This window comes from Nycticebus coucang, chromosome 9 (assembly GCF_027406575.1).
Source record: "Nycticebus coucang isolate mNycCou1 chromosome 9, mNycCou1.pri, whole genome shotgun sequence".
Taxonomy (NCBI): Eukaryota; Metazoa; Chordata; class Mammalia; order Primates; family Lorisidae; genus Nycticebus; species Nycticebus coucang.
The window spans coordinates 79,254,103-79,278,828 of NC_069788.1; the positions used below are offsets into that span (position 1 = coordinate 79,254,103).

General features: G+C 35.6%; 1 protein-coding gene across 8 annotated transcripts in view; it reads left to right on the forward strand.

The window, feature by feature from the left end:
* EXOC2 (exocyst complex component 2) overlaps window positions 1-24,726 on the forward strand; it is a 221,781-nt gene that overhangs the window by 67,309 nt on the left and 129,746 nt on the right. For all 8 annotated transcript variants that reach the window (XM_053602529.1, XM_053602530.1, XM_053602531.1 and 5 more), the window contains 5 exons: window positions 1,218-1,342; window positions 11,518-11,598; window positions 20,135-20,280; window positions 20,412-20,493; window positions 21,267-21,369. In XM_053602529.1, coding sequence (XP_053458504.1) covers window positions 1,218-1,342; window positions 11,518-11,598; window positions 20,135-20,280; window positions 20,412-20,493; window positions 21,267-21,369 — 537 coding nt within the window. The remainder of the gene's footprint in view (window positions 1-1,217; window positions 1,343-11,517; window positions 11,599-20,134; window positions 20,281-20,411; window positions 20,494-21,266; window positions 21,370-24,726) is intronic.

The following is a 24,726-nucleotide window of genomic DNA, read 5'->3' on the forward strand; positions in this document are numbered from 1 at the left end:
GAGTATCACAAGAATGGAGAAGCAAGTATCCATTGTACTCAAAACTAATACGAAACTAGTAGATGAACAACTATATGCCCACATTAGAGAAAAACACAGTTAAATTCAAGAAGTGGGGGAGGAAAGGAGAAAAGGGGGTTAGGTAAGCTCTTACCTAACAGGCGCAGTGTAGGGGTATATGGCATACCTCTTGGTGAAGGGCTCAACTACAACTTGGACTTTATAAGATAATGTAATCATATGTACCCTTATATTAATCTGAAATCAAAAAAAGAAAACATAAAGAAAAGTTGGTATTTTAATACATAGAGTACATTTGGCTTGATACTTTTTTAAAGCAAATATCTGAAATGAATTTCATTTTAGAAGATGGTTCTAATTTTACATTGCATTTAGATGTGTTTTTTCTGTTCCTGTGAGAATTGATCTCGGTTTTTTTGTGTAGGACTATTATCATAGTAGTGAAGAATATATTTAAAGTTTGATAGCCAGATTTTCTTAGCTTACGTGGAAATAAAACTTCTGAAATACAGAGGCCTACCTTTTTTTTGTTTCTCTGCATGAGATACAGAGATAAAATATTATGGTCTTCTTGGTTATTTGAATTGTGAATTGACCCACAGGTTTTATGAATTTTGTTATTAAGGACAGAGGACTGGCTATTGATGAGTAACATTATGCTCAGGGTTTCAAAATACTTATATGTTTATAGATAGGAGTTCTACTTTTGAAATACTGTCCATCACTTGATGATCTGTGTCTTGTTATCCGATGTAGAGGATATTCAGAACTCTTTTATCTGGCAAATCATATATATTATAGGTTATAAAAATATCTACACATATCTTTACTTGTCAGGTGTGTAACTTATTTGGAATTACCATTTGAGGGCTACAAAACTCTTTTGTTCCCCCCAGACTTTCTGAGTTTATTGAAATTTCTAGCAAGAATCCCAGGTATCTTAGAGTTAGTTTTATTTCTTGTTAAAAATACTTATTTTTTGAGGGCTATGAAACTCTTATGTAGCTGTTGTAATTTAAGCATTCATAATGAATAAAAGCTTGGATCTAGATAAGTTTTTTTTTCATCTGGTTTCATGTATTTATCTGTATGCTGCTTAACATAGGTGTTAGCATTCCTGGTGTTTTACACCCGATGAATTATATCTTTTTTGCGTGTTAGATGCCTTAAATATTTGTTTTCTTTATTCATTTCAGTTTTGATGACTTCAGAACAGCAGTATCCAACCTCAAGAAGCAGGCTAACAAGAAGAGTGAGGGCAGTTTGGCATATGTGAAAGGGGGTCTTAGTACATTCTTTGAAGCACAAGATGCCCTTTCAGGTAAGGTGATCCTCAGAGCCATCTGCTGGCAGCTTCCACAATTGGAAACCCGACGCCGCTTGCAGGGTGTTTACAGGGTGTGACATTTGGACTGTATTTATTAAAGTAGAGATCTAAAATGTGCCATAAATATTTGTTGCAGACTAGGCTGGCATCTCTTTGAAGGCTTGATACTTTAAAAATTTATCTCTGAGGCTTTTGTTGACCCATGTGTGAAATGAAAGACTACTTTACTCTTCTGTGATGTCTAATCTCCAGGGTTGATAAGAAATTAAATCTCACTGGGTAAAATTCTAGGATTTTAAAAATCCTTTTGCAGCCATCAATATCTTACATATGTGACTAATTCTATAAATGTGACTCAGTGTGTGCTCAGTTCGGAAAGGACTGATGACAAGGTATCATTCTTCTTAGCTCTTACTGCAGCGGTCCTCCCTACACACATATACCAAGGCAGCTGTCTCACTGCCTGTGCCATCATGGTTATATGGGAGGGAAGTTGTATCAAGTATAACTGTCAAAGCTTTAGACACTTCAGCGAAAGACGTTGGTAGGTTTTTTATTCAACTACCTTTAATTAATAAAAGTTCAATTATAGTTTAGTAAAATATATTAATACAAGTTAACCCAATTCTTTTTAAACTAAGATACCTATAGCTATGTATCTATAACTATAACTATATATTAAGGGCTATACTTTCTTCAATTCAGAAAGACAAATTTTAAAAATTGATTCGTATTCTTGAAGTACAGACATCTTTTGATTGTTTTTAAAAGCCCTGTCTTCATGTGCCAAATGTGCTTAATTGACTTCCAAGACATTAAGTGTATGTCTGATGCAGCTCTTTCCTTGCAGATAGAGGTTAAGTTTTTGAAGGGGTAAAATGTGAATGTTTATGAGGACACAGAGAAATTAGGTCCTCTGCTTTGATAAATGCTTTGTGCCTGATTGCTTTTTTTTTCTTTTATTGTTTGGGATTCATTGAGGGTACAAAGAATTAGGTTACACTGATTGCATTTGTTAAAGTCCCTCTTATAATTGTGTCCTGCCCCTAAGTGGTATGCCATACACCGTGTCTCCCCATCCCCCTTCCTCTTCCCCTTTCCCTCATTCCCTTACTCACCCCTTGTATTAGATCATCTGTTGCCTTCATATTAGAATTGAGTACGTTGAATTCTTTCTTCTCATTGTGATACTTGTGCTTTTCTTTCTTTGTGCTTATTGCTCTTCTAAGTCTCAGTTGTTAATCTTAACCATATCAGGAAGAGAGAGAAGAGCATATGTGAATAGAGTTTAGTAAAATCAAGTAAAGATGGTTATTCATATGCCTAGTAGCTACACAAATGATTTTCATAAATTATTATAAAGTGATTTCTCTTGGCAGAAAGATAGATTTGACTTTTTTCTCCACTCTTTTTAAGAAATATATTTATGTACACATAGGTATTTGTATTTGTTTATGCTTTTTGCTTCTATAAATGACTTTATTGTGGGCAGATTTTAAGAAGTTTTATTTGGTACATTAAATTTATATAGTCTCATTTGTTAGACATTCACTGTAGAAGTATGTTACTTGGTACATTAAATTTGTGTGTTCTCATTTATTAGATGTTCGCTCTAAAAGTATCTTGGCAGCTTAAAGTTGAACAAAGAATGCTGGCAAACTACTAATAAGTGGCATATAGAAACTGATTAAAATAGTAAATTTGAAAACTTTAGACACATGCACATATATGTAGCTTCTGCTTTTTGATGTGAAAGAAATGCATATTGTAGAAAATATTGCACAGGTAAATAACTAGCAACAACTACTTCCATTGTAGAGATAATCACATTAACATTTTGATTTTTTTTTGATGTTTTTTCTTACCTTATCTGAGTACATATTATAAAATTGTGATAATATTGTATATAGAGTTGTGTATGTTAGGAACCTGTTTTATTCTTTAGAGAAAACCTGTTGTTCCTCTGGGTAATTATGTTAGTTTGCTATAGCATTTGATTTGTTAGTAGCTTTTTATAACTTTTTTCAACTATAGCCTTAAATGAAATTAATCTGTACTTTTGTAAAATGCTTTTTTTGTCAGGTTGTAGTGTTACTGTTATACAGAATCATATGGATATACATTGATGTGTTGGCGTATGTATTCTCAATGGAATGTGTAGATTAGGAATTACATCTTTAAAATTGAAAAGAACTGTTACATAAATAGCTCATTTAATTTGTTTCACCTTTCTATTATGAAAATTTTCAAACATGTTAAAGATGATGGTATAATCAACTATGTACCTATCACCTAGTTTTTAAAAACTCTTGTATTTTTTCATACTTCCTTTATCAGTATTTTTTGAAGTTGGTTTATTTGTGTTTTGCTGACATACTTTAAAGCAAATCTCAAGGAGCATGATATTTCTCTCCTATATACCTTAGTATGAATCCCTCATGGAAAGACATGGATGTACCTAATCATAATACCATTGTCATAGCTAACAAAATTTGCAATAATTCTTCCATAGCATTTAATTCCCAGTTTATGGTTAATTTTCTCCAATTATCCCTAGACTTTCTTTGGTATAGTTCATTTGTCCAAGTCAAGATCCAAATCAAATTCAGGTTATTTCATTTGATTTTTAAATCTCTCAAGCCTCTTTTAAACTAGAAAAATCCCCTTATCTTCCCTAACCTGTTGTTTTTTCATGCCATTGATTTGTTGAAGAAACAAGATTATTTGTCCTATGAGATACCACACACTGTGGATTTGACTGATTACTTCCTCATCATGTCATTTAACTTTTCTCTCCATTGTATAGGTTGAACTTATCTAATTAGGCATTAGATAACATTCAGTTTCAACATTTTTGGCCACGAGCAATACTGTATGGTTTCCGTTTTATCATACCAGAGTCCATTAGTGTCTGATTGCTCTTCGGTGGAGACACTATAATGGATAGGTGGCTTCAGGGTGGGGTCGGCAGCAGCAGTTGATGTATATGTACACTTTTAAAACCTTGTCATGCTATGTTTTGTTCTTTTTGGTCTGGTTTTCCCTTGAAATTCTCTATTCAAGATTTTCTTATTTTTTAGCTATTGTATTATAATTTTTAAATCATTAAAAATTCATTATATAGGTACTTTCATTATCTGTTTAGTTTACTTGTGTATTTTACTTCCTTTTTTAAAACATTGATTCTTTAGTAATACCATTTTGTCTAAAATTTTTTTGATTTTAATTTTCCTCTTGGACCAAGTAGTTTGTAGTAAATTTTTGTTTTTGAAGTTAGTCTCTAGTCTTATAGTATTGTGAGCAGAAAATATATTTCTTGGCTTGGCGCCCTTAGCGCAATGATTATGGCGCCAACCACATACACTGAGGCTGGTGGGTTCGAACCCAGCCTGGGCCAGCTAAACAACAATGACAGTGCAGCAAAAAAATAGCCAGGCATTGTGGCGGGCACCTGTAATCCCAGCTACTTGGGAGGCGGAGGCAAAAGAATCACTTAAGCCCAAGAGTTTGAGGTTGCAGTGAGCTGTGACACCACGGCCCTCTACTGAGGGCAATATAGTGAGGCTGTCTCAAAATATATATGTATTTCTTAATATTTACCAATTTTTTAAAAAATATGCCAAAGATTTAAAAAAAAAAAAAAAAGAGGAGGATGTTCTCTTCAGGGTATGCTATTTGATATTTTATCAGTGCCCGATTAATTACACTATTTAAATCTAGCCTATTTATAGTAAATCTGATAGACAAATCTCTCTAATTTTGATTCTGTCAGTTTTTCTTTGTATGTAAAATGTGTTTACGTGGTAACTTTTGATGGCTTAGATTCTCTTAATGTTATGAGAATGTAACTGCAAAGTAGGAGTAGTCCCCAAGATTACCCTCAGGTTTGGTAATTGGCTAGAATTCGGTGCAGCTCTGTTGCACTGTCATTTATGGTTTATTACAGGGAAAATGCACAGATTATAATCAGCCAAGGGAAGAGGCACGTGGAGCAGGGGCTAGGAACATTCCAGTCGTGGAATTTTCCAGGTGTCTCCCAGAGGGATTGTGGATTGTGCTGACTTTTCTGGTAACAATGTGTGACAACACACATGGAGTACTGCCATCCAAGGAAGCTCTCCAAGCCTTGGTGTCCATATTCAGAGGCTTTACTGGGGCTTCGTCATATAGACATACTTATGTCTGACCTCAGTCTTCACCCCTCAGAAGTTCAAGCTGATATTGAGTGACCAAAAGTCCTCACTATAAAATGACATTATTAGACTATCTAATGTGACTGAAGATCCACAGGTAAATGAGACACTTTTATCAGGCAGAGCATTCCAAGAATTTATAGATTATCTCCCAGGAGCTGAGGGGAAAGGCCACACCTTTGGGGGGTAAGATTAAATACTTCACTGAACAATAATATTGTGTTAACATTTTATACACTTATTTTTGTATACATTTGCTTAATATATTACTTATAATATGTATTTTTATAATCTTTTAGGAATTTTGTTTTTGACATGTGTCTTAGAAGCAATATGTGGCAGGATTTTTATTTTTTAAATATCATTCTGATGCCTTTACCCTTTCATAGAACAATTTAAGCCATTTACATTTATCATATTGAACATTCTGTTCTTTTTCTTTTTCTTCAATTACATTTTATTCTTCATTTTTTTCCTCTTTGCTACATAGGCTATTTTGTTTGCAGATTTGAGAGAAATGTTTTAAAATTATTACAGGTTGTCTTTTAACTTCTATTACATATGACAGTTTAGAACATCTTTATTTCCTGCTTTTTCTTTTTTCTTAGTCTTAATTTGAAATGATAAACCCAAATTTATTTTGCCTTTTCTTTTCCATTTCAGTATTCTGTTTTGAATTTATTTTTGTGGGTTGCATTTAATATTATAAAATATTTACCACATTATTTGCTTTAATATTTATTTAATTTGCTTTAATGTTTATTGTCAGTTCTTTTATATATCATCTTTCCCATCTTTGAATTTTATTCTGAACATTTTGTTTGGAACATAAAGGCATATCTTTTATGTTATATCTTTTAAACTCTGGAAATGTCTCTTGACTTCGTATAGGACAACCACTTAGCTGTAAGAGAATAATTTTATGAAGACGTTGATCCAGTGACATTTAGTGTTGCAGAAACAAAATCCTTAGGCAGCGTAATTCTTTATTTGTTGTAGGCCAGGTGCTTGTTTTTCTGCCTAGCTAAATGCTTAAAATATATATTTGTTTAAGGCTGGGCATGGTGGCTCACACCTGTAATCCCAGAACTCTGGGAGGCCGGGGTGGGTGGATTGCCTCAGCTCACAGGTTCAAGACCAGCCTGAGCTGGAGCGAGACCTAGTCTCTAAGAATAACCAGGCACTATGGTGGGTGCCTGCGGTTCAAGCTACTTGGGAGGCCGAGGCAAGAGAATTGCTTGAGCCCAGGAGTTTGAGGTTGCTGTGAGCTATGACACTACAGCACTCTATGAAGGGCAACAAAGTGAGACTCTGTCTCAAAAAAAGAAAAGACAAGAAAAGAAAAAAAGATATATTTGTTTAGCCTTGAATAAACAAAAGAAAAAAGAAAGGAAAACCACCTTTGTGGGAGATACTGGAATACAGGTCTTATTTTGATTCATTTTATTTAGCATTCAGTAAGTCTTAGAGTTATCTATGGACTTATACTTTTAGTTTTTAAAACTTTGGTTTTTTTCTGGTATGATTTATAGTTCGTCTCTGAATGATCTTTTATGAAAATGTCACTCCTTTGCTTCTACCTTGTGGGGTGCCTAACACCCTTTCTATTTTTCTGTGGGCTGCTCAGTTGCCCAGCAGAAATATGCCTTTCTCAGTTTCCTGTCTGAGATAATGGGGGAAATTGGTCTCTAAATACTTGTAAAAGGAACGAGTTATGAGAGTAATGGGGAAACAGAGCTATAGTCCTGAAGATAGTTATAAATATGTTTGAAGAAGTTTCTGGTCTCTGCCATCCATGTTACACAGTGAGGTGGAGATGGAGGGGATTCATGTAAATCAAACACTTTCTCTGCTCTGCTCATCAGCATCTTTGTTATTTTCTTTGAGTGGACCGTTCATACCCAACCCAAGTCTTTTTTGCTTTGTAGTCCATCCAGTAGGTGTCCCATTAGTAACTTAGTTTTAAGTTTTTATGCCATTCTCAGTTTTCATGTTCCTGTGTGTACTCTTGTGTATTTTGGTTAGAACTTGGCAGGAAGTGTGTCTGGAATAACCTCTCTGCCAGTGTTAACCTCAGTGTGTTTAGCATAGTTTTTTTTCTTTACTATATCTTGCAGAAATATTCCCAGCACCAGACTTCACTTTTCCATGGCCTTCACTCTGTCATTCCCTTCCATTCTCTTGAAATCACCAGGAGCGGTGGGTTCTCAGCCGTTACCGCCCAGCCATTCCTCCAGGTGGTGATGGTGTTCCTGGAGTACAATGGTAAAGGCTTTCCTGTGCTCCTCAGTGCCTTCAGACCACCTTCTCTGTTCCAGCAACCATTTCCAAATGCTCCTGGAGCTTGTGTACTAGTAACCTATACAGTCACTTGATTTTAGCGGCAAGGCCAGGATTATCACTTGCTTCTTTCAGGACCAGCTGTGGGCCCCAATGTACAAATGTGTATTCTTTATAGGACACTGGAGTAAAAAGGCCAAAGCAGAGGAAAGGACACATGTTGCTCTCTTCCATGTTTCTTTTATCGCTGCTCCTCTGGGTGGTGGGAGCCATACTGATTTTTTGATACATTCTGTTTTTAGTGACTGTTGATGTAGGAAGATAATTTAGGCAGGTGTGGTTATCTAGGACAATTATCTAAGTCAGAATGGTTTTTACCTGATAGTCTTTTATAGAAGAGTTGAAATTATTATTTGTTGTTTTCTTCTTTATAACTGGGGAAAGAAAGAAATCACAGATTACTTAACCAATTCAAATATGTGACTTAACTACTCTGACAAAAGTTTGGCAGAATAAGAAGTGGAAACTAAATGTTTGAAAGGCTCTTTATAAGTTTAAGTTATTAATGCATCTTACCCTAACCCTTCTTCATCTCCTACTTTAGTAAGTATAATCCTTGGAGACTGGCGTGCAAACCAAATTAGGCTATAGCCTGGCTTTATTATACATGTCTGTGTTTTCCAAGGGTTCCTTTAAAAGAAAAAAGATGATGATATGATAGAGGGTTGTGTGTGGCCACAAAGCCAAAAATATTTACTGTCTGGCTCTTCATAGAAGTGGTTTGCCTGTCCCTGATCTGGCTTGATTATTTGTCTCTCACACAGGCCAGCAGTAATGTACAGTGATTAGAGCACGTACCTAAGTTTGTGTCTGGCTCTGGATTCTGCATATACATACACATCATGTCTTAGTGCCTTATATAAATGCATGGTTAGGTATTATGAAGTTGTTTTGATTGAAATTGTAAGTTTGACTTCGACATTTTATTGGAGAGTTAAATAAAACAATCAGTTGTAGTGAATCAATAGGCATTCTTTCTATAACCCTGATTTTTCTTGGAATGGTGCTTTATATAGACATTGTTGTCTCCTATGTATAAACTTACGATGTTCAACTGCTTCACATATTTAAGTTTTAATAGATTAGAAAAAATAACAAACCTGTGATCATGTACCAAGTTGCTTACTGAGTTATTCTACTTAAAAATGTTTTCAGAGAAAATAAAAGGTCAAGTGAACCAGACATTGGGTTATTTGGTTTAATTTCCTGGAAAATAGGATTGCCTTTATCAGATCCCAGTGTCTCTGGGTCCTCATGCTCGGCTGACAGCTTGACAGTGGCTCTGCTGTGGTGGAGATGGGCGGGAGGGAGTTGCTTTGTCAGCAGAAAGGACTGTAAACTGAGCCGGGGGACCAGGGTCACCTCATCTTGACCTGCTGATCAGTGATGGGTTTTGTCAGCATCAGAGAACGTGGCGGCATGACTTCCTTTAATGCTGACTTTGACTTAGAAGGTAACATTTGAGGCAGGGCTACTGCAGGGCGCAGTATCTTCCTGCCCTGGAGGAACCACACGCAGTGCCCCCTCAGTAAAACTGCAACATGTGCCGAGTTTTCTTTTGCAAGCAGTATTGTCACAAAATCATAGCAGGATCTAAATAAAGAACGTGAGCAGATTTGCCTATGTACAACATGGGAAACCTCTCTAGTTCAGCTTTTTAATACTTAGGCATAGTCTGTACCCTTTCCTTAAAGATAGGGCAAGAAGTTCTTTTCTATTTAACTTAACAAGTTGAACTTCAGTTTAAGCTTTGACATGTGGAAACATTTTATGTCATTGTTACCACGTAATCTAAATTTAAGACATTAAAGAAATTATTTTCTCTTTATTGTGAATCAACCAAGATAAATAAAAATGCAGTCGTTGATTTTTTTTTCTAACGATTTCTTTTTCTTCCTGTGAATGTCTGTCTTCAACAGAGGTACAATCTGTTTATTTTATAATATTAAACAAAAGTTCAAGTGGCTTTCCAAAAAAAAAAAAAAAAAGGATAAAAAAGAGCCAGCTCAGAATTAAAAACTAATTAAAAGGAACAGAAAAATAGATGTTATCAGGCATTGAGACTGTGTTCTTAGTATACTTGAGGACTGAATTTGAGTCAGTTTTCTGACCACTGAGTCAAGGGAAATACATTGAATCGTATACCTCTGATCAAAAGAAATACATGTCTTTTTGTTTGTTTTAACTTAAATCTGCCACCTGTCACTGGTGGATTAAGAAGAACCCATAGTTCCTTTGAAGAAAGAATTCTAACTCACTATTTGAATGTTATGGAATAGGTATCATATAAAGGTGGTGTTTATTTCAGCATACTAGTTGTGAAGGCCTTTGAGTTAAACATCCTACATTAGTCTTTTTGCTGTAGCAAGTTATATGAAAAAAATCCTGGGTGTTTTAGCAGTTATTATTTTCAGGAAGAGAAGCCTCTTTTCTTTACAACTGAATGCAGTTCTCAATTGATATGAGTATATTATTCTCATTCTATATGTGTGAAAACAGAAGCTTAGACAGCAGAAGTTGCTTGCTTTACTCTTTAAGGGGAATTTGGGGTTCGGTTTTATGTGCTGAGATCAGGCAGCTTGAGTGCACCTTTTGGGTTTGGCATTGTGACCTTGGGCAACTTGTTTTAATTTCATGGAGCCATGGTTTTCCCATCTGTAAAACAGAAAAAATTTGGAAGCTACGGCACTGGCTTCTTTAAAAGATGACAAATATATATAAGAAACTTAGCTTATATGTTCATGGCTCAATTGATGTTTGCATTGCTGTTTTTAATTTTTTATATCATACTTTTGAATTTGAAATTAATTGTATTTGACCATTTTGTTTTGAAAATTTTCCTAATTCTTCACCTGTAAATAAGCCTGGTTTGTTCTGTTTAAAATATGTTCTCTTCATAGGTAAAACAATTTTTAAATATAAATTACTAAATGATTTCCTTAGAATCTTTATCAAGTTCAGGCAGACATAAATCAATAACAGCAAAAAAACGCCAATGTAATGTGCACATCTGTGGTTAATGTTTGGTAGATATTGCTAGGTATTAGTTGGGAACTCTCAGAGAAATAATTTATTGTAGAATGAATGATATGTATTTTGCCATGTGTTTTAAGGTTGAAATTAAATGTTTTGAGCTTAGTAAACTCAAAATAATAGTATTCCTATTTTGTAAATGGTGAAATTGAAGAATAAGAATGACTTTCCTGTGGCCAAATGGAAGTTATTAAAGGTTTACTATCCCTTATCTGAAATGCCTGGGACCTGGAGTGTTCCATATTTCTGAGTTTTGGCTTGGAAAAGCTCCATCTATAGTAATAAGACCTACGACACCTGAAGTATTGCTTTTCTTTTTCCATTTTCTTTTTTAATTCAGTTGTTTTTACCACTCAGTCTTAAAGTTCAGGTGATTGAGTATGTGTAGAATGTACTATTTTAATAATGTTAAACTATGAATAACTTAGATGTGTGTCTCTTGAGTACATTGCAGAGTATGGCATATTTGTGCTCCTTTCCAGCAGAGAAAATAATAGGACCATTTTTTAAAGCTGTTTAAAAATGTCATTTTGATGTAACATAGTCCCACCCTTTAAAATGGCCTGCATGCTAACAAGCTTTGTTTTTTTTTTTTTTTTTAAGCCATCCATCAAAAACTAGAAGCGGATGGAACGGAAAAAGTTGAAGGATCCATGACGCAAAAACTGGAGAATGTTCTGAACAGTAAGTTTTATCCTGCTACCCAAAACTATTTATGGACTTTATAACAAGCTTTAATATAGCTCTTGGACCTGATTTTACAGGACAAGGCAGTAAGTTGCATTTTAATATTTATTTCTAAATAGTAGTGATTTAATGAATATAAAAGAAAACAGAAGCAATGAAAATGAATGTTCTGTTTCTGTTTGCATTTTATTTGTGAGAAATCATAATTTGAAAACAAGCCAATATACTTCTTAAGAAATAAAATTTGCCACCATAAAACAAACTGGCATATAAATAGCATCATCAAAGATAGGAAAGCACTGAGGCAGTTGCCAGAATTGTCATTGACCAAGACTCTGGAAAAGCCACCGTCAAGTGTCTACCAGTGCTAATGCAAATAACCTCGGCTTTAGAATGACAGATATTTAGGTGTCATTTATTTGTTTGCACCTTGCCTTTTTCCAGAAAGAATTTAGGCAGCTGAATATTTAATAGTATATCTAAATCTGAGACAGTTTGTAAAAATTATAGGCCCAGGAAAAACTGGTATGTTGAAAGTTTTGGATCCATCCACCTTCTCTTTTATCTTTTTTCTGACATCTGAGATTTTAGCTACTTACCCTACTGATTTAGAAGGAACTCGTGAGGTGAATTAATCCTTATTATACTGTTAGTGCCTTTTCTTTCATGCATGTAGTTAATATTTGATATGAAGCAATAATACCCATAGGAATCTCCTTGTTTTTAAAATAACATGATTTTATCCTGAGACAAAGTTAAAAATAAATGAAAAAAATTAAGAAACCTGACATCAGATTTTTAAAGATTCTATGAATGTGGGATTGTGATAAGAAGTTACTTTTGTACTTCTGGCTTAATATAGTCTCATGAGTTGAACTCTCTGAGTCTTTATTTAAATATCTGTTCAGAAACCTGAAGAATTCTGAATAAGAAAGTATTTTCTAGCAAGAAGCTTTAATATGATGTAAGCATTCATTGGTAGTGGAATGTGAGTATTTGGATTTCAATCTACATTTATGAATTTAACAGTATTTAAAGATATTTTCCCTATTACTATTACTTACCTGGAGATTTTGCCTTGGGTTTATCTTTGAGAACCAACTTACCAACTTCATTCAAATGGATATGTTTTGAATTCAGCTCAAACTTATTGAAGCTCTTTCTATATTAGGATAGTCAGACATTTTAAAGGTCTTAGAAAGTTATTTTCTACTCAGGAATGTTATTTGCACTAAAGAAGTTGTCATGAAACAAGGATATCTACGAAAAAATAAGACTACTTCAATAACTTTAAAATGGTGACTTATAGGAACAACTGACATAATAAATATATCATTGTTATCAGTAAAAGAGATACTTGGTAAGATTTGGACAATACTAAGGCTTAACATAGTGTGGTAATGTAATTTTTTTCTTTTAAGGAGTAGTTTGGGAAATCCTCCCTTGGGACTTGTATTAAAAATTGTAAGGGAAATTGTTTTACTTATATTCATTTATAGCCATGAACTTTTCCAGAAATGTATCATATTAACTTATTATTGAAGTTTGCTCTTTCTAGATAAAGTTGGTCTTGACATAAATGGTCACTTCTTTACGAGAGATTCCTTCAGGATTTTTTGGTGTAAAAATTTTCATAAAACATATTCCTTTGTAACAATCCCCTCTTTCCAGAAGCATTCTTTATCCACATGATGTTGATATTTGCTATCTTTGGATAAGGTCTTGCTAATTCAGTTCAACTTGACAAATGTTTATTTAGCCCTGATTGTGTAAAATCTGGTGCTTGACCAGTCTGGGATACAGAGCTAGAAGGGATGTGCTGTAAAAGCGTCTCCTGCCCAGTTGAAGGTTTTATGGTTATCCAGGGCTTCAGTACTGTAGAACCAGTGGAAAAAACACAGCAGAGAATTAAAATTAAGAAAAATTCAATCATTTGCAGTTTTAGAAATTTGGTTTCTTTTCTTTTGGAAAAGCAGGGAAAAAAAGAATAAATGAATGTGAATGGAATGTAGTTAAGTTTGCTTAAAGTATTACTTCTTTTATTATAGGTATAATTATATACTAATTCATATGGATTTTTTTTCTTTAGTGTTTTAAAAAGAGTTTTAAGAAGTTTGGGCAATCTTTTTCACTTTAAGCTGAGTTTGTAAAGGATGGAAGTAGCTGAGGGAAACTTAGCCTGTTTTGTTTAGAGTTTATCAATGTTGACACGTTTTATTGAAATTGTTTTTATTTTCATTGGCATGTGTTTCTCATGTTTGCCTTTGAACTTAATAATTCCTTCTTGACTTTAAGCCAGAAATGACTAGTTTATTTATATCAGATTGACACATACTCCAAGAGCATAGAACAGCACCGTTCAATGGGACTTCTGCAATGTTGAAAATGGAGCTATTGAGCATTTCATGTGCTTAGTACAGCAGAAAAATTGAATTTTAAGTTTTTATTTAATTTTAATTAAATTAGCTTTGAATCGAAAAAGCCCTGTGTGGCTAGTAGCTTCTGTATTAGACAATGCAGGAATAGACGACGCTGTGTAAGTGTTCATCATCACATTTGTGGTAGTTAATAGCTAAAACATACTAATATTATACATAAGGGTCAAGCATTGCTCTGAATAGTCTTCGTATATTTAGTCCTCAGAACAACCCCTTCAGGTCTGTGCTAGTCTCTTCATTTTATATATGAAAAAGCTGAAGCCCAGAAGGGTTAAGTGAGTTTTATACATAAGGTTATAAAGTAAGAGGCAGAGCTGGGAGTTATGTCCAGAAATCTGACTCCAAACTTGTCCTTTGAAGCATAGGTGGTCCTTGCTGTGCATGGTTTGGACAGGCACAGATTTCAGTTACCACTGAAATCAGTTAGTGTATTCACCTAACTGCATAAAGTACAAAGTTCCCACTAGCTCTTCGGTCTACAGATCACTATGTAAAGAACGGATGTGCACACGAACAACCACGTTCCTTCCTTCAACATCCATCAGTGCCTGTCATTGAGTGTCTGTTATCAGTTCACACACAGACTGCAAAGCTTGCAGCTGTGCTGCTCCCTTATCTCCCCGTGGTAGACCCATGTAATGTTTTACAAAAATGGATAATCAAAAGAAAGGACTGGCCCATAAAGATGAACGTGCATCAAAAAGTGATAACAGTGCACGTGAAATTCAAATCTAGCATAAATGGAGTTATAGAAAAAATAGCTGACAGTGGGAATGTAGATCCTGCTGCTGTTTATGACCCGAGAGGAGCTTGGGCCAACAGGAATGGGAAAGTGTTTGTGAAGAAAAGGATGAGAGCCCAGAGAAAGTGATGCTCAGAGGAACCCTCAAAGGTATTTCACAACATCGAAAGAGCAGAGATAAAATGCCAGAAGCTGGATGGTGCCTGTGGCTCAGTGAGTAGGGCGCCAGCCCCATATACCAAGGGTTGCAGGTTCGAGCCCAGCCCCTGCCAAACTGCAACAAAAAATGGCCGGGCATTGTGGTGGGTGCCTGTGGTCCCAGCTGCTCGGGAGGCTGGGGCAGGAGAATTGCCTAAGCCCAGGAGTTGGAGATTGCTGTGAGCTATGATGCTACGGCACTCTACCAAGGGCAACAAAGTAAGACTCTGTCTCCAAAAAAAACAAAAAAAACAATGTCAGAAGCTGATTCACACTTAGAAAGGAGTATAATAATTTGTCAAAGCATAGAAAATATGCTTAATAGATACTGTAAATTCTATGGAAAAAAAGGCAGGTAGTCTAGATAATTTTTTCTACAAAGAACTAAAATACTTCCGATTTTAATGTTTCCAATGTTTTAAATTATAGTATACTAAATAATAGTTTTACTATTTTTATTTTTTTATTCATTTATAATTAATAGCAAGCAAGCTTTTAATATTTAAAAAAATTTTTTTAAAGTCATGGAACAACTATGGTTTTCCCATTGACCATTATTAAGAAGGCTCTACTGGGTTTCAGCTGATACAGCCATTGTTACATGCTGTGCAAAGCAAGGCCTGCGTGTCCTGCTCTATACCACCTTTCTAGGGTGAATACTGTCATCGATTCAGAGACCTGATCTGTAGTCATTTAGTGAGCACATGTTTGTTTTATTCTTGGGATATAAATATAAAACTTGTTCTTCTGAGAGATTATAGCCTAATGGAAAATAGGGACGTACAAGCAGGTGATTGAATTCTGGTGTGATAATACAGTACTGGGGGTGTTCTTAGGATGCGTCTGGAGCCTGCACAGGGAGCAGAGAGTGGAGAGAATATTGGGGAGGTGGGGTGGTCACAGGAGCCTTAGGAAGGGAGCAAGAAGTAGCCAGAGAAGCAGAGGGTGGTGGTAGGGAGCTGAGTGGAGGGATACAGATGTATCCCGGCAGGGCAAGTGGCATGAGGGGAAGGGCTGTGTCCAAGAGGAGATGGCTGCAGACCAGGAAGCCGCATCCTGGGTGGCTAATGTGCACACATGGGAGTTGAAGCTGTGAGGTGTGACAGACTTGCTAGGTAGTAGTGTGGAATTAGTCTTTATCCTGAAGACCAATGGTGAACCATTGAAGTAGTGTAAGTAAGAGATGGGTATTATGAGATTTTTGAAGAACTGTCTGCCATCTGTGTAGAGAGTGGATGAAAAAGGAGGCACGGTAGAGGCAAGAAGGGAGACAGACAGAAGTGCCCAGTAGCAATGTAAGTCGTGTATGTAGCAGCGTGTGTCATGATAGAATAAGTTAGTGTAAGGGTGATGTGGCGAGGATTGAACCGAAACAGCTAGTGTAGATGGAGTGAGTGGCAGGTGAGAAATGGTAAGGAGATGAGGAGGGCAGGATTTTGTCATTGATTTAATATTAGATGGAAGAAAAGGAAGTTGTCACTGATGACTTCTAGATTTCTGGCCTCAAATGGAGGAAGAAGTAGCGTATTTGAGGCATGAGGAGAGAAGTGGAGAGGAAGTTCAGCTTGGTTTATAACATGTTGCATATGAGATCCTGAGAGTAATAGTGGTGAGTGCCTTCCTGGCTCTCAATATTTCCTTACTGTGTCACAGCGGGCATGTTGAGGGTTTTAGTTGTCTCCTCCATAAATGAGAGTAAAAATGGCACCTGTGTTACAGAGACATAAGCATTAACATGTAGACAAATGCATTAACATGTAGAAAATGTTTAGAATAGCACCTGGCATACAGGAAGTGCCCAATATACATGTATTGTATTAGCTGTCTAGTGAAAATATTTTTAAAGTTAAGTTTTAAGCTTACAGATACATCTTATGATATAGATTTGGGAGTCACCGCATACAGATGGTGGTCAAATTAACAGGATTGAATGATTTATGGTACTACATGTAAAATTAAAATAAGAAAGCCAAAGCTTTTGAACACAATCATCAGTGGAGAGTCAAGTATATAAAAAAGAAACTACTCAGTGGTTGCTAGTAAACTTTCGACAAATGGCATTCAAAAGAGAAAGAAAGAAGAAAGAGAAAACCCTAATATTAGTATTTCTCAATTTCCAAAGTGCAATCAGTTGATTTCAAGATACCGCCAACTTGACTTGCAAAGAAGTTGAAGAGCTATGCCAACAATTGGCTCTGGAGAGTGGTTCAGAGCTGACTTCAGCTCTTCCCTCATCTCTAAGACTCAAGTCCTGTGTGCTTTACACACAGCTATAGGATTCACGGTCAGGCGTGGTGTTGTAAATAAGCATTGCATACCATTCATGTAAGGCCATTGTGGTATAGATAGCAGCCTATCTAGTCATTTTGTAGGATCTGTGGAAACTGAGTCGCATACAGCAGGTCGTTAGGTCTCTTTGTGGTCCTGATTTTGCTATGCATTTGAGTACACATTTTAGTTACTTTAATTTTCCAGGTTACTGTAATATTTCATCTCCTAATCTTGTTCAGTTTGCCTATTCCTGAGATAAATTGTGTTGTGAGGGGAGCTGGGTAGGGGCTCCTCTGTCCTACCCCTGACCCCCCAGTTCCCATCAAGCAGAAAGCACAAATTAAAAATCACTTCTGTGACCTATTGTCTCAAGTGTCAGTACCAAGGAAGAGACTAATAAGGCCACTTTGAAATTAGAGAAAGTATAATGTTTACTTTAAATAAACATGCTTGAAATTATAAGACAGCATTAGCATTACAGGGCTAGGTTTTATAGATGACAGGAATTCCTGGCACACTTAAAATGTTTTTTGGCTGCTGAAGATGTAAGATCCCTAGGCAGGTGTGAGTCTCATTGGTTAGTGTGCAGTGCTACAGTGACTTTTATTCCCATCTTTATAGAAAACGATATTACTCTACGTTGCCCAGCAATGGTGGCAGCGCCCTATTGTGAATTCTTGGGGTTCATGTGCAACTGATACAATCATAGTCACTGTCCAGATTAACTGGTGTTGAGACCATCTTCAGGAGAGAAGAAGGGACCAAGTTTCAGGTCTGGGCTTGCCCAGGCCTGGTAAATGTAGACCAAGGTTTGTGCTGCAGCCTGTAAGGCCACAGCCTTGGTTTCCATGGATAGCTGGTCTAGGTAGACTTGTTTGATGGCTGCACACTGGATGCTCAGACCCCTGCCAGCTGCCCTCAGATCGGATGTTCTTGGTGTGCAGAAGTAGGGGAGAATGTGTGTGGATTATCGCATGTAGGGGATTTTTTTCAGATGACTTTGTGGATGGCTTCCTCAGGAATGAAGAGCACCGCTTTCATGCTGTGGGTTTGTTTTTTATTAGTAGCTGTAGAGAAGAAATGCATTCTGTGACCTGCAGGTGACTTTTTATCTATTTGCAAAAGTCTTGGTTTCACAGCTCTCTTATGTTTTATTGTTGGATATATCATCTAGTTATCAAAGAGTTATGAACTATAATTTTATTGTGATTACAGTAGATTTATAGACAGAATAATAATTTATAGACAGAAGTTGCTTATAAGTTAAAGTTATACTTATCAGTGTTAAATTTTCCTTATGTAAATACATGTAGTTTGGCATAAATAAAATTATTATTTTATAGTTTATAATTCCTGCCTATAAATTTTTCCTCATAAAGTGTATATTTTGTCTGCTTGTTTTCATACTTTAGAGGTGCTAAATATTAGTTGGTAATTTTTTACTACATTAAAAATAAGATAAGAAAAATCTAATTTTGAACTCTTAAACTTTTTGTCCCAGATTCCTTCATTATGCCAAAAAAAAAGAAAAGTGCTTGGTAATTTAACATTCAAACCCTACACTTAAGTGATTATCCTTTTTAAATGATTCTAGTCCCCTATTTATATTCATATTTGCTCATTTATGAAGCCTCAATTTATGAAATTTATATATTTTTAAATGACAAACACTTTAAAATAATTTTCTTTGAGGGAAAAAAGTTCTAACCCTAGTCAGATTTCAAATATTCATTTAGCTTCCATTATGTGGTTTGGTAGCAAGAAAGAAATAGATTTTTTCTCATCTTACAGTAGACGTTTAGTATTGTACATTCAATAGCATGTCATGAAAACAGCTATCTTGACAAAACAAAGTTTTTATATAAGGCCTTTAAAATTTCAACAGAATTTAAACATTATTTAGATAAAACAATCATGTTACAAAGACGACTTTTAACACGATCAGGCCACCCACGGTGTGGACTAGAGTATATGGCATGTAAGCCACCCAGTGAGACTGAGGTCATGTTTTCATCTTTGCTTAAAGTATAGTCACTAGACCAGATAATGTAGAAACTTTTTATAAGCAGCGATCAAACAACCGAAAACAATTTATCCTTTTTCCCCCCTTTCCTTGTAGCTAAATAAAAATAATTCAGAAGTTACAAAATTTAAACTATTTTTGTATGCAGCAAATTTTGAATTAGATAAAGCATCTCTTTCACTACAGTGAGTCATATAGTTTGAGGTCTTTTAGGTTAAAAAAACTTATAAATTATCCAGTTCATGTATAATTTTATAAGAATTAGTGATTTAAGAACTATTAATGATTTTATGTTCAAGTTTGTCATATTAAGTTGCTTGTATAATTTTCCGTGTCTGCTATCTAAAAAGATAATTCCACCAAGAAATGGGATTAGTTTTAAAAATATTTCTTTTGAGGAACTTTTCCAAAAACTATTTTTCATGTTTTATTTGTGACTCCATATGTAGATATTGAACCCATGAAATCTAATGTATGTGTGTGTGCATGCGTGGGTACGTGTGTGTTTACCCTATTGTCCGGAGTAATGAAATAACCTAAGGGCCCATGATTGCTATAAAATTTAGAAGCGTAACTAAAATAAATGTAGGTTCATGTTAGAGAATTTATTTGGGTATGGTAAGTATGGTTGTTTTTATATTGGATACCATTCTTAACATATGAAAAGACTTAGGGAAAATGGAAATTTTATTTTAGCAAACTGTAAAAGATTTCCAGTATAGCTAAGTTTAAAAACATAGTCTGTTGACTTTTAATGTAAAGCTGTAATAGTGGTTTAACATTTTGTTTCTAGTGCCCAGTTACACGTTTTCTGATTAAAATCAGCTTTCATCTAAGTTTCCTTTTCTCCTTTTAAAATAGGAGCAAGTAATACTGCGGACACATTATTTCAAGAAGTACTAGGTCGAAAGGACAAGGCAGATTCCACTAGAAATGCACTTAATGTGCTTCAACGATTTAAATTTCTTTTCAACCTTCCTTTAAATATTGAAAGGAATATTCAAAAGGTAGAGTACATATTTATATACATGTGGGTATAGATGTCATAAATTTTAAAGATTTAAAATTTGTTTATATTCACTAAAGTCTTCATTATGCTTTATTGTTAGTCTCCAAAATGATTTTTTTTTTTTTAAAGGGTGATTATGATGTAGTTATTAATGACTATGAAAAGGCCAAGTCACTCTTTGGGAAAACGGAGGTGCAAGTTTTCAAGAAATGTAAGATTTGTTTATTAATTTTAGATCTTCTACTTTCCTTTTATAGGAGGACTGTGGAATGTATTCTGTAAAGAATGTTGTGTGAGTTTTAGTTTTTGTTTATATGGTGCTGTGTTTAAAATTTAAAACAATTACTTCAAAAATAACATTATGACTTTTCTTATTTGAGACGTAGTGAAAACGAGCGACCACGATGGTAGGTTAGTCTCCGACATTCTTTGCCCTTTGTTAACCACAGTGCTATTAAAAAACATTTTTTACTGGAAAGAATCAATGACAGGTATTTATAGAGATGGAAACCTACATTTTAATCTTCCCTCTTGAGAAAGACAAATTAATATACTTATGATTACCCCGTTTAAAGCAAACTCAGAAACTTTTGAAATTTTCTCAAACGCCAGAGTTACAGAAAATAAGAAAAGCTTAAAATGCCCTGTGGTAGGTAAAGCCTTTTCAACTAAGAGGAGTAAGAAAGGGTTTATGAAATTCAAAAGTGGTATCTATAAGGCCTCAGAAAACTTACTTTTTTTATTGTGGTAAAATTTACATGCAGTGAAATGCACACACCTTACATGTTATAGGTCAGTGAGTTTTGACACCCAGTAACCTACACTGAGATATGAGTGTTTCCATCACTCCAGAAAGCTCCCTTGTGCCTCTTCTTAGTTGATCCTTGCCCCCCCCCCCCAAAAGCAACCACTGTTCTGCTGTCTGAAATTTGGTTTTTAATTTTCACTCTGCAAATCCTTGTATATGCTTTTCTTTTTTAATAGATTATGCTGAAGTAGAAACACGGATTGAAGCTTTAAGAGAATTACTTCTGGATAAATTGCTTGAGACACCTTCAACCTTACATGACCAAAAACGTTATATCAGGTAAATATCTTCTGTAAGAATTTTGATGAGTCAAACTTACCCGTTTGGTACTTACTGTTTGGTACATCAGGCAACCTTTAAAGCTAATTTGAGGGAAATTAGGAGATTGATGAAATGATGAAAGGGAAGACAAATAGTAGTAATTTAGGGGTATTTGGTGTAGAATGTCAGAATTCTCCTGAATACTAATAAATTTGGGAGTGGCTATCAAGTACTCACATCTGAAGGATAAAAAAATTACTGCTGATTTGGTGAAAGGAAAGGCACCCTCGCTGCTCAGTTACCTCCTCCTCCTGCTAAGCAGTGGTCACCTGACCCCACGGGATGGTGTGGGGGTGGCACCCTGTGTGCCCAGCGTCTGTGAGGTAGGGGCTCCTGTGTGGTTCAGAGCAGAATGCTGCAGGGCAAGACATCCTGTGTGCCTCACGAGTGTGCCATTGCTCAGCAGTAGAGGAAGTGCAGGAACGTTTTAGCCTCAACTAGCTGTCTGATTTGCAAGCCTTTCATGATCAGTAAAAGAGAAATGAAGTTACTAAGTGGGGATACTTAACAAAAACTAGCAGTCCTGAGGTGGACACCACAGGAGCCCTTAGGAGGAGGCAGTGTTAGCACATGTGGGAGGACCAGCTGTTCACTTTGGGCTGCTTCATCTGTGTATGGACATGATAATGTGAATTGTGTCTCAGGGTAGCTATACAGGTAATCAGAAATACATTAAGGATTTAACAGCACCTGGCACGTAATAAGTAGTGAATAAACTTTATTTATGTATGTAGTTTATACCAGGGTTTAGGACAAAGCATGAAAATTTTAAGCCTTCTATATTTGCAATTAGAAAATATTAATCTTATTTTCTGCTGGAATATTTTGAGTATTGCCTTTGTTCTTAGAATAAGCTATTATTTTCCAAATTTACACTTCACTTGTCTTTGATTAGTGAAGTTTACTGAGTGTTCAGTAGTTATAAAATGATAATAGACCATATATATTTATGCGTTGAAAATGATCTCTAGGGCAGAAAGAAGGTCTGACCTGAAAGCTGCTGCGTGTGCAGTTGTGGTGGGGACAAGGGCCCACACACAGACCTGTGTCCTAGGGGTTGGGCACATGGTGGGAGTATGAGCTTTGTCATTGGCAACACACTTGTGTTGACCATGAGGAAGGGACTAGAGGCTCTGGCAGTGGAATAGAGAGAGAGCTAAACTGCTTGCTCCCACTACATGTGTGTGCAGTGCACGCGTGCCCTCTCTACTCTCCAACCCACCACGAACGGACACCTGTACAGTGCCCGTCATACGGGGGACAGGAGCAAAGCTTGCCAGGCACGCACTGCAAGGAAGAGGACACGGGTTTTTCTGGTTCCAGAGCCTCCTTGCTTCTCTCTAAGCTCCCTCCATAAGGAAAGATATATATGGGGGAATTTTCCTGGCTTGTAGAATCCAGGAAATTTAAAGCTGGAAATAAAGTGCATGTTAATTATCTAAATGCTTTATCTTCTATGTATGAAGAAGCAGAGTTCAGGGAGGTTGAGCATCTTGCCTCGGGCCTGCAGCTGACCCTTGCTCTCTGCGTTCCCCTGTTTCTCTGCCACTTCATTGTTTGTGCTTTATGTATTTACTTACCTATTTAGATTTATAGTAAATTTGCCTACAGTAACATGTGAAACTTTGTAAGTGTGCACTTTCTTTATGTAGTGAATTACCATTTAGATGGATAACTGATGTGTAGTTCTAATGGTTAACTTACTGGATACCATTTAAAGGTGGTAGTGTTATCAAAGATGCTTTTTTTTTTTATTTATTTTTTTTTCCTGTTATTTTTGAAGGTAAAAGACAAGAATGTCAAATTTTTTTTTTTTTTTTTTTTTGCAGTTTTTGGCTGGGGCTGGGTTTGAACCCACCACCTCCGGCATATGGGGCCAGCGCCCTACTCCTTTGAGCCACAGGTGCCGCCCGGTTTATTTTTTAATGATTATTTTATTTCCAGTGCTTTGAAAAGATACTGAGCAATTCTGTTACCTATTAAATTAAATTTTCAGTCAATAGAAAAATCAGATCAAAACCAGGTCAAATATCTGTTAGACTTTGAAGGGGATAGAGACTGCTTTGTCATCAACAAAAGTCCTTCTATATTAGTTTTCTTACGTGATCAAGGTATGCATGATAGGTAAAATCAGATTACTCTTGCATTATTTTACTTTTGTTCACTATTATCTAATAATGTCTTGATGCTCGCGGGCAGCATACTAGTTATTATAGCAAGAGGCAAATCTCTGTATGCTTCTTTCACAAGTCAGTGTGATCCCATCCCTGATAATTGTTAAAAATTACGTCAGAATATAGCTAAAAACTTAAGTTCTAACCTTAAAATATGAGTCTATTCATCATAATTAACATTCTTTGCCTTATTTTCTCTAAAAAGACTTGCTTTAGAAGTATTTTTTATATGCAGTTTTAAAAGAAATAGCAACAATGTGTATTCTAAACAATGATCTTTGAAATGAAACTATTTATTTTTAAGCTGCATACTAAAAAGAGGGACTTTTTGGAAGAACATAGCACAAGGTGTACTTTTGAACTGAAACATTCAAGAATTTCCAAGAGAACAATTTTATTTTTCTTATAAGGAGTTTTATAAAAACTCTCATAAAAACTCTTTTTACTTCAATACCCGTTAGTAAAATGATAGAAAAAGTCTTATTATTAATTTTTGCCAGGAAATGGTCAGCTTACTAGAGACTTATAGTTTAAAAAGTTACTAAGAAAACAAGCTTTTTCATTTCTCTTTCCCTACTGTTATAGAAAGAGCTTTTAATACTGAATCAGCTACATTTCTAATTAAAAATTGAAACATTTTCACTAAAAGAACATTCCTATGTTTTACTACTGATAACCACCATATCTGAGGATTATTTGAGTAAAGAGTTAGGAGAAAGTATTTGGAGACAAACAAATCTATCTGGGAAGAATATAGAAACATCCCCAGCAAAAACAGATAAAATCACATGTTCTTTGGAAATAAAGGACACAATGTACTATTTGTTATATTTATATTTTATATAACAGAAGAGGAAAGAAATCATGTGTGAGAGAAAGAAATCAGATTGGACTTTGGAAGCTTTGAAAATAAATTCTCTATGCCAAGCTCAAACGTAATTTGATGTCTAATTGTAGTTTTCTACAGGATACTGTTCTCGTGTATGAAGAGGAGTCCTCGGTAACTTACTAATATGTGTAAAGTTCTTTCTTTTAATTGACACAGCCTCTTTGCGACCTGTAAATACATAGTCATAGGAAGGAAGAGATGGAAGCTCTTGGGCCACCTCTAGTGGCCTGTGTGGGTGAGCCGGGCTGTGCT